The sequence below is a fragment of the Tarenaya hassleriana genome, unplaced genomic scaffold (assembly GCF_000463585.1).
Source record: "Tarenaya hassleriana unplaced genomic scaffold, ASM46358v1 Cleome1, whole genome shotgun sequence".
Taxonomy (NCBI): Eukaryota; Viridiplantae; Streptophyta; class Magnoliopsida; order Brassicales; family Cleomaceae; genus Tarenaya; species Tarenaya hassleriana.
In genome coordinates this window covers 2864245-2873450 of record NW_010960187.1, presented here as the reverse complement: position 1 = coordinate 2873450, position 9206 = coordinate 2864245, and the positions used below count along the sequence as shown (strand labels likewise).

Here is a 9206-nt window from a genome sequence, read left to right as displayed (position 1 = left end):
GCGTCGTGTTTGACGGGGCCGCCGAGGAACATTTCATTGTGGTTCAGCGTTTTGCGCGGGGTTGTTATGATGAGACATCGAAGGAAACGGGGAAAATGGTGTAGAGAGACTCCGAGGGCAGGAGAGGTTTCGGGGTGGTGGCTGAGTCAAACCAGCCGAGTTGGGTGAGTTAGGGAGGAACGAGTCCGGTCAAAAGGTTTCCGATAATAAAAAAAAAGAAAAAAAGAAAAGAAAAAGATGATGCGTGTGTGACAATCCAAGCAGAAGATTCCCATGATAGTTGGTGGAACCGAACAGAACGACGAAGCATGTCCTTCCTTTGGAATTCAGTCATTCCTTTTTTATTATATTTATATTTATATGTGCTCTTTTTTTATAAATTATTTTTTCAGCTATTTTTTAAATATTTATCTCCACTCAATTGAAAATATATCATAATTAAACAAAATATAAATATCCAGGCATATAACGGAGCAACCAGCCCCCTTCAACATCTCTCATAATGTGTTCTATCAAACCGACCTTAGCTCAGTTGGTAGAGCGGAGGACTGTAGTGTTGAAGCAGATTGATCCTTAGGTCGCTGGTTCGAATCCGGCAGGTCGGAATTTATATTTTTTTATAATCACTTGGCTTCTCGCATCACCAAGTACTTTCTGTCTTTGAAGAGCTCGTTCACCGAAGAATAATTATTAGGTGTTTGTACTGGATTATGTGACTTCTATTTTTTTTTTTTCCATTTCCCCACTGTATGTATGAGAATATCTTTTTAAAAAAGAAAAAAAAAAAGTAAAAGACTTCCATTATTGAGCCATAAAAGATGCTCAAATTTCTCATTTGTGGTCAACACAACCATTTAACAGATGAATCAAATCATACAACACTATGACACTTTACATGAACTATCCATCTCTCCAACACAACACAAAGCCACGGAGACATAAGAAGCCTAGAAGAATCACGACAGTGCCCATGAAACATACGAGAGTTAACATCTAACCATGGTTACCTTAACACCCTGGAACCATCTCTTCAGAAACCAAACCAACCTCTGGTAAGAAGCAAGAACAGAGAACAAGGAGGGGGAGCCGCCAATGTGAGATATGGCCTTAACCTGGAGAGCAGTAGCATCAGTTCGATGAGAGAATCCACCCGAGAAACTGAAGAGACAGCTCGATCTATATATGGCCTAAGTTCCATATTTTGAACTGGATTTCCTTAGGGCCTTAAGGAGAGATTTGTGAATTGTGACTCCATATCTCTGCTCCTGGACCGCAGGTGGCTAGATGACACTTGTTTCTTTGTCTCTAGCTGTTGTTGTTGCTGCTGCTGTTGGTATAAAGCTCTCAGCCTCACAATCTCTTTCTCCAATACTTCATGCTCCACTGGAAAAACAAACCAAGATTAGTCTGAGATTTCACTTGACAAATTTTATTAGCTCGGGCAAAGGGTAATGCATTGTGAACTTCAAATTTCTGCCCTGAAACTGAGTTTTATGATTTCCGTAGAGGCTGCGAACTTACAGTGTTTTATAAGCTGCTCTTGTGCTAAACTTTCCAACCGCTGCTTAAGAGCTTTGTTCTCCATGCTCAGAATGAGATTCTGCTGATTTGCAAACTCAAGCCCTGCTGATACTTCGGAACCTTCAGCTTGTAATGCCTGAACGTTCCTTTCCAGCTCAGCTATGTATTGGATCTTACGAACCCTAGAACGTTGAGCAAATTGCCTGCAGAAGAAACAGTTCCCGTTTTACTATGCAGTACGCGGAAACACTAGCTAACCTAACGATCACCGTTATTACTATATCCATGTCATCTCGATATTTATACATTATGTATAAAAGACAAGCATATGATGGAAGAATCATATTAGTCAGCATCGTTTACTTCAGTTGTCTTCTCGAGCCTTTCATTGAATCAAACCGTGATTATTTCCATTTCAAAGGCAATTCGAAGAGAAGAAATTAGACCACATACTGTCTAGCACGTTTCGTATCAGCCTCTGAAGCAGCCGGCTTAGCCTGAGGGGCGTCCTTTTTCTCAAAAGATGCCTTGGAGGAATTATTAGAGAATTGTGCAGCAGGAGCCATCTTGCCATCTGCAGCACATGAAACCTTTTCTGTTTCATATGGTACATCGGATGATCCTGAACTCGGGGCACAAGTGTTCTCCAAATAACGAGAACCACTGCTAGGGTGAGCTCCGGAATCAGATATAGAATCAGAAGCCTTATTTTTCTGATTTCCCGAATGAAATGCAGGGTGGAACGAGACATATCGTGAGTCTTTAACGTAATCAAACTCCTTTGGACCGTTGCCATGATGCCCAGCAAAACTATTCTTATATCTACTATCATCCCAAAGAGAATAATGCAGGTTAGAAGCATTAGTAACATCTACATATGCAAACGAGTCACTGGATGAACGCCTATGACCCGCTTTGCGCACAGGAGTGTCTGGCTCGTTGAGAAGGTCATCGAGCCAAGAAGGTTGTTCCTCTATCAGAAAGCTCTCGGAAGAAGTTCGATGATGATGATGGGTATTTCCTTCCCGAGGCATCTGAACAGGTTTAGATCCAATAAAACCATTCGGAACAAAATCTGGGAAGAATGTTGGACCACCAAGAAATGGACTTTTAGGGGGAAGGAAAGCCTGCTTTCCGGAGCACGCCGCGTCTCTAAGGTTCTGAGTCCCCTTTGAATTTGCCATCTGCCTACAATAAACACAATCGATAAAATTAACTCGGAAATAAGCAACAAGCTTTTCCAGCCCATGAGAAAACAACATATTACCAGTCAAGAACATTGGTGATCAGCTTATGAAAGAACTAATTTCCAAAAAAAGCTGACGAGACAACAAAAATAGAAACTAAAATCCCCAGATATGCCAAGAAAAGTATGGATTGGGGAAAAAAGAAAGAGCCAGAGATCCATTAGGTCCTGTTACAGATATTTCTTCATAACAAGCAAGGAGAGAAGACACATAACCACAAAAAAACATAAAGGTGCATCATCTTTTCATACTATGCCTCTATGAATGCGCTAAACCCTGGAGCAATCAACACAAAAACAACTTAATGAGACGAAAAATCAAATTTCTTGACATCCCCATTGATGGAGATAAACAATCTGACAAGACAAACAGACAAGAGAGAGGAGGCAATAGAAACCATGCATTGTGGGCGAACCCCTACCCCTAAACACCATTGCCATGAAGGTGCATTTTTTCTGCTACTATTCGTTTCCAAGTAAGTAACCCAAGTTTGAATCAACGAGAAGCCCTTTATCTCAAAACACGAAACGATACAGATTCCTGAAGATGAACTCAACTCTCCTCTAACCGACATTCTTTAACAGCTAGGAAAAATCGCAGCGCCAGAAACCCTAAAATTTGACCAAATCCAGAAACTTGACAGCAGAACAACACAACAATCAATGTACCAAACAAACCCAGTCAAATCGAAGGAAACGTGGTTTTCCCGGGGGGGGGAACAAGAACAAGGAAGCAGAAATCAATGGCGGAATAGATTTCTCCGAAACAGGAAACAACAGAGATGGTGAAGGATCAAAACCATACCAGGATCTGTCGAAATCGAATCGGTGAACGGGGGAGGAAGAGAAGAATGGAGGATTGGTGTAGTGTCGTTGGTTGTCTTCGTCGAGTTGTCTCGTTCTACTTGTTTTTCAACCCCTCTGGTTCTGTCTTAGTTCCTCTCTCTCTCTTTTTCTGGTGGAAGAGGTTGGATGCTAGCTGGATTGATCAGTCATGCCTAAAAATTTAACGTATATACCCACAATTGATTTACCTCACCCTATTTTCGATTTTCAATTTCCTCAATTAATTTTAATAATCATAATAATAATTATTACATAATATATAACTATTTACCAACGAATTGTTTTTTTTTTAAAATTTGTTCACAAAACAATTCATTGAGAAAATTTAACAAAACTAAAAAGAACTACAAGAAAAATATAATATTTTAAAAACAATAAATAACTACAAAATGTTTACATTATAAAAACAAATACACGAAAGAGAATAGTATATATATATATATATAACTTTACGCGCTTAACTTATATATTTCTTTTTTTTAAATGATAATTCACTTTCATAAGAAAGAATATTTGTTTTTAAGTTCTAATTGATAGTTCACGTGCATTTGTTTTCAGTTAGCGTATATTACGAATTTAAAAAAAAAACAGTATTCTATCCGACATGAAATCAATGTCCAATTAATGATAAATTGTACGAGTCACAAAAAATGTGAACAAATTCTATTTTCATGCGGATTGGACAATTATCTAAATATTATGTTAAAACTTTTAAATCAAAATACGACAAACATCTATTATTACGTATATAACCCTAACGTTATTTCTTAAAGATGGAATTCACGTGTGCTAAATTACCGTTTTAGAATCGTTTTCTTTAAGAAATCTTATTAAAGGTTTCGTTTGTAAACAACTTAATCTAATGAACTTTATTAAATTAACATATTTTGTTAAAAAAGAAAAACTTGAGAAGCTGCCATTGATGCATCTTTTATCTTCAACCTCAATAGAAAATTATTACAAGTCTCGGACCAAACTATGACTGGATCCAGAGATTACAGCATAAACATTTACCAGTTTCATAGGTTAAAAAAAAAAGATTTTACCCCCAAGTATCCACAGATAAAATGGCATTAGATGGATGGATGGGTATTATCAGATCAATTTCTGTGAAGTATTATTGTTATAAGCAAATCACATGTTGCTGCACCAGTACGCATAGTGCTCATCTCTCCTGTGGATGCTCACAAGGCCTCCACACTGCAAACAGATAAAGCTGCTTCCATCCTCGAACGCGTCCAGCATGATCTGGGATTGCCCGGTTTCCGCCAGTATAGATGCCCCATGTGCATCCGATGCGACTGTTTGGTTGGCGCCCGGAAAGTTGATCGATGGTGGAGGGTCGGGCTTTGATGGGTGTGCTTCTGCGATGGCGCATTCTGCAAATAACGACGCCAGCCGATCCACTGAAGCTGTTTCTTGGATTCTATGGATGTAGAGTTCACGGGCACGGTTCAGGATCTGGATCACGGCTTGATCTCCTCCCTGTGCTCTTGTCGCCATAACTACCTGTATAGAACAAGAAAGACCGCCTCAGAAAAGGAAATTTTCAGGGAAAAGTCAGATAAAATATTAGGAGAAGTGTCACGACATGGGATACGAGAGAAACTGACTTCCTTAACTTCGAGTAGCAGTGGCTTCAAATCAAGATTTCTAAGCACAAAGGGTCAAAACCCTTCATGCGTGCTTGCTTTTGAAAGAAGCAGAACACAAGAGTACCAATAGATGATTGCTGTCATTCATTCATGATCTAAGATCAAACGTCGATGTAAAAATCTAGCAGAAGAACACTAGCTATAATCAAAACCTTTTTTATCTGTCAGAGAAATAAGTAGAAGTCTGCATTTGTGATCTTTCAAGCACAACAATGGCATCCAAAAGGAAAGTTTTTTCATTCATTGGACCACACGGTAATCCCCTGGGAAACCTAGTAATAAATCTTCCATTCCCAAGCCTGAACAGAGACATTACAAGCCCTTTTCCACACAATCCTTCAAATCAACACCATAAGATCTTTTTGCCATAACCAGGACACGACAAAGATCAGAAACTTGTAGCTAATTCGATCTAACAATCCAAAGCCCAGTTTCGAATTCAGACATCCTCAGCGTAAACCAAATCGCAGTAAATCTCAAGCAACTCCAAAGAAGACCCACCAATGACCCAAATCATGATTAACAAAAATAAGTAGAAATATTACTTCTTTTCTCAAAATTAGTCCCAAACTCACAAACACTGAACGATTCCAGAACAAGTCGAAAGAGCCCAAAAAAAAGGAAGAGAAATGAAGAAGATGACATGGCGTTACCGCTTGAAGAGCTTGAGATGGCTTCCCTTGATCGATGAGTCTCCTCGCCGCGGCGACAAAATCCCTCGCGGCGTCGGACTTGTCGAGAAAGAGCGGAAGCGGCGAGTCGCCGCCGTCGGTGTCCATCATCTCCGCCTGGGAACCGCCTTTCATGCCTAAGGCATCTGCAAAGACAAATCCCACCAGTCACGACGCAGATTTCTTCCGATGTCACAGGAAAAGACGAGGTAACTTTCGCTCGCCAGAGTTTTCTAGGAATTTCTGGTCACGAGCGAAGAATTCAAGACGACGGATCACCGCCGCATCGTTTTCGAAGCATATTTCTTGGGCTTTATAGTATTGGGCTTTGAATGGGCTGATCTTTTTATAATGGGCCTCTAATGCCATCCAGTGAACCAGCCTCATCATATGTGGATTGTGAATTTTATAATTTATATTGATAATAAACGATATAAAATTAGCTTTTTTTACGAAAAATGTATCTATATAATTATAAATTTCTGTAAGATTTATAAAACACTAAATAGTTTTTTTAAGTGGATTTCAACCGAAGAGTTCATTTGTAATCACGGGATAAATAAATAAACAAATATATATATATATATCTTAAAATAAAAAATTAATGCGATTATGGTTCGGTCGAAATATAGTAATTGGTGATGGAATCAATACGAGCTCATGAGATATTAAATGACAGACCCAACAAGGGACAATAATTATTTGTCCAAATGAGAACACGATCCAATTCCGACTTTGTAATAATGAACACTCGAACACATCCACTTCTATCATCTCCATCATTACCATCCCAAAGTCAATAAAATGAGAACGCAAATCTAACCAATGCCTCGATCTTCCTTTGGTATATACATACATGATACATCCTAAGTCAATATTAATCGAGTATTTTTTTTGTGTGTACATATAGAGAGATTGCAAGTTGTAAAATCTTAATATCGAATACAAGTAACTGTGATTTCGATTTTTTATAATCTGAAAATTTATCGACGGTCGGACTAAAAGCGAGAAAATAAAAACTGGTAAATAACCGTCTTACAATGTTTCTGGTACGAATCGAACTTGAGATGAGTTCATGTTTTGCATATCAAACTACCGAAATTTGGATATAATTTCATAATTTTTAAAAAAGTTTCAGAACATATTTTCTGTAATTTATATGGATATCCGTGAATATCCGAGATTGAAAACAACAAATCTAAACATATCCCATGTTGGTGGCTATTTCTTCCAACAAGATATTTTTTAACTCTTTTCAATTGGATACCCAAAAAATCGAGTTTTTTTTTTTCCTTTTAATACACATAATTAAACAAAAATGGGACCTTTCTCTCGAGTTGAATTCCATACCATATTGAAATTACCCCAAAATCTTTATAATTGCAGGTTTAGAGTAAGATTTGGGGGATCAATAATGTCTAATGGGTTTGGTAGAAATATGTGTCACCTTTGGTGTACCCTCTGATTTTGTTGGTCCATTGAAATAGGTTTCTAACCCATCAATTTAATCATTATCGCATGTGCATTGTGGGAGAAAATGGCGCCCACAGGTCGACATGACTTTCAGTGGTTCCAATATGCACTAAAATTCATAGATAGGAAATATGAGAGATTATAATTCAACTTTCTCTATGATTAGATTGCACCATTGCTAATATTTCACTTTTTATATATTATATACTTTTAAAAAACCAAGTAATTTTTTAAAAAAAATTACAATCCATTTTATCTTATCTTCCTGTCGGAAAATCTTAAAAAGAATGAAAGGAACTCTACAATCGATCTATGCTTTTAGAAAAAAAGAAATGGTGTGCACTAAAAAAAACATAGGACTATGTATGTTGGCAGGATTATGTCATGAAGTCAAATATAACATGACATGACATGACATGACATGACATAACGCATGCGTGTAACGTTCAATAATACCAATTCTTCATTCGTTGACAAAGATTTTCTCAAATTCCATATCATCACCCATCAATGTTTATATCATGCCCCTCATGAATTGACCTTATTGGGTGTTGCATTTTATGTTTATATCTATGATATTTATGAAGGAAATATACCCAATATTTTAACCATATAACCTCTATGACGTGGCATTACTTTGCTTTCGAAGTAAAGAGAATAACATCGTTAACAAAATAAAGCAGATATAATTTAACGCAACCTTATTCCAAGAAACATTATCCCTCGTGAAAAAAAACGGTTCTAGCAATATGGTAGCATTTTGAAAATGACTGCATGCGAACAGATCTTCCATGAATCTGATTCATCGAATACATACATCAAGGTGAAGGGGGCAACAATGGCGTCCAAGCATCAGAAGAAGAAGATGAAGAAGAGAATTTACGAGGAACAGAACTGGGAAACCACATGTGGGAACAGTACTTTGGTTTTGCAAGGAAATCTACACATTCCTTGACCGATCTCTGGTTCGGAAGCAAAGGGATACAGTTGTTCCTTACGTCAAGAACACCTTTACGGATCAAGATCCTGCAAAACGGTCCAACCCTCGTGAAATAATTATCAGACAACGAGAAATTCGCCAGATTCCGAAGAACACACGCTGTCTCGGGCACCGTCCCGAACAACGAGTTCCCGGCGAAATTTAGCTGCTCGGCTTTCTCCAAACACGTCAAAGATGTCGGTAAAGGGCCCGTTAATCTGTTCTGTCCCACGTCGAAGACTCTTGCCTCTTTCAAGAACCCGATTTCGTATGGTAAACAACCGGTCAAGTCGTTGTTCAGGAACAGAATCTCGGTTACTTTCGACATTGTCCTAAGTATCCCTCTCGGGATTGGACCGTTGAACTTGTTGTTGGCTAACGTCAAGTACTGAATGTGGGTTTCTCCGATCGTTTCGGGCAATGTTGCAGTGAATTCATTGTCGTTGATGAAGAGAACGTCGAGGTCTTGAGCGAAGATTTGGGGAGGGATTGAGCCGGAGAATTGGTTGAACCGGATGTCTAAGAACGTTAAACCGGGCATACCGAGAACCGCTGTCGGAAACGGACCGGAGAATCTGTTGTTGCTGATGTCAAACTCGTAGAGGTACTTGAGCTCCGCGATCTTGGGAGGTACAATGCCTCCGAAGTTGTTGGAATTGGCGTGAAAGAGAGCTACATCTGGAAGCTGATCAAGAAACCCTTCAATGGAAGGAGCCGAGAGCTGGAAGCCATTGAAATCGATGGAAGCTACGGCTATGGCGGGGCCCTTGTCGGGAGGGGTGTCACAGAAGAAAACTCGGTAACTGCATATGTCT

General features: G+C 38.8%; 4 protein-coding genes and 1 non-coding gene across 7 annotated transcripts in view; 2 read left to right on the top strand and 3 right to left on the bottom strand.

Moving 5' to 3' along the window:
• The window catches only part of LOC104807134 (serine/threonine-protein kinase-like protein At5g23170), a 2093-nt gene extending 1360 nt beyond the window's left edge, over positions 1 to 733 (top strand). Inside the window, exon 2 of one of the 2 annotated variants that reach the window (XM_010532253.2) lies at positions 1 to 733. In XM_010532253.2, coding sequence (XP_010530555.1) covers positions 1 to 168 — 168 coding nt within the window. In that variant the 3' untranslated portion in view covers positions 169 to 733. The other variant, XM_010532261.2, reaches the window with a different exon arrangement.
• On the top strand, positions 518 to 605 carry TRNAY-GUA. The gene is given in 2 exon segments: positions 518 to 554; positions 570 to 605. It is a non-coding gene; the product is annotated as a tRNA-Tyr (tRNA).
• A 68-nt stretch (positions 734 to 801) lies between the features above and the next one.
• LOC104807120 (uncharacterized protein At4g06598-like) lies at positions 802 to 3738 on the bottom strand. Of its 2 annotated transcripts, none has more exons than XM_010532236.1 (4): positions 3573 to 3738; positions 1975 to 2709; positions 1522 to 1724; positions 802 to 1383 (listed from the first exon to the last, which is right to left on the bottom strand). In XM_010532236.1, exons 2-4 carry the CDS (start codon positions 2703 to 2705, stop codon positions 1217 to 1219), a joined length of 1101 nt encoding a protein of 366 aa, XP_010530538.1. In that variant the 5' UTR covers positions 2706 to 2709; positions 3573 to 3738; the 3' UTR covers positions 802 to 1216. The 2 variants fall into 2 exon arrangements, with proteins under 2 accessions (XP_010530538.1, XP_010530543.1); XM_010532241.1 differs by having other exon boundaries at positions 1975 to 2705.
• Positions 3739 to 4518: 780 nt separating this feature from the next.
• LOC104807114 lies at positions 4519 to 6231 on the bottom strand. Its single transcript, XM_010532228.1, has 2 exons — positions 5922 to 6231; positions 4519 to 5122 (listed from the first exon to the last, which is right to left on the bottom strand). The coding sequence occupies exons 1-2, from the start codon at positions 6072 to 6074 to the stop codon at positions 4748 to 4750; spliced, it is 528 nt and encodes a 175-aa protein (XP_010530530.1). The 5' UTR covers positions 6075 to 6231; the 3' UTR covers positions 4519 to 4747.
• Positions 6232 to 8078: 1847 nt separating this feature from the next.
• The window catches only part of LOC104824591 (uncharacterized protein At4g06744), a 1465-nt gene continuing 337 nt past the window's right edge, over positions 8079 to 9206 (bottom strand). The window contains exon 2 of the mRNA XM_010556690.1: positions 8079 to 9194. Within this exon, the coding sequence (XP_010554992.1) occupies positions 8231 to 9194 (964 nt within the window). The 3' untranslated portion in view covers positions 8079 to 8230. The remainder of the gene's footprint in view (positions 9195 to 9206) is intronic.

Excerpts from the sequence above, each read along its gene's own strand:
- LOC104807120 (XM_010532236.1), bottom strand. The coding sequence starts at position 2,705 with ATGGCAAATTCAAAGGGGACTCAGAACCTTAGAGACGCGGCGTGCTCC. Across the intron at positions 1,725-1,974 it reads GATACGAAACGTGCTAGACA|GCAATTTGCTCAACGTTCTA; the intron begins GTATGTGGTCTA and ends TTTCTTCTGCAG. Across the intron at positions 1,384-1,521 it reads AGAGCAGCTTATAAAACACT|TGGAGCATGAAGTATTGGAG; the intron begins GTAAGTTCGCAG and ends TTGTTTTTCCAG.
- LOC104807114 (XM_010532228.1), bottom strand. The coding sequence starts at position 6,074 with ATGAAAGGCGGTTCCCAGGCGGAGATGATGGACACCGACGGCGGCGAC. Across the intron at positions 5,123-5,921 it reads CATCTCAAGCTCTTCAAGCG|GTAGTTATGGCGACAAGAGC; the intron begins GTAACGCCATGT and ends TGTTCTATACAG.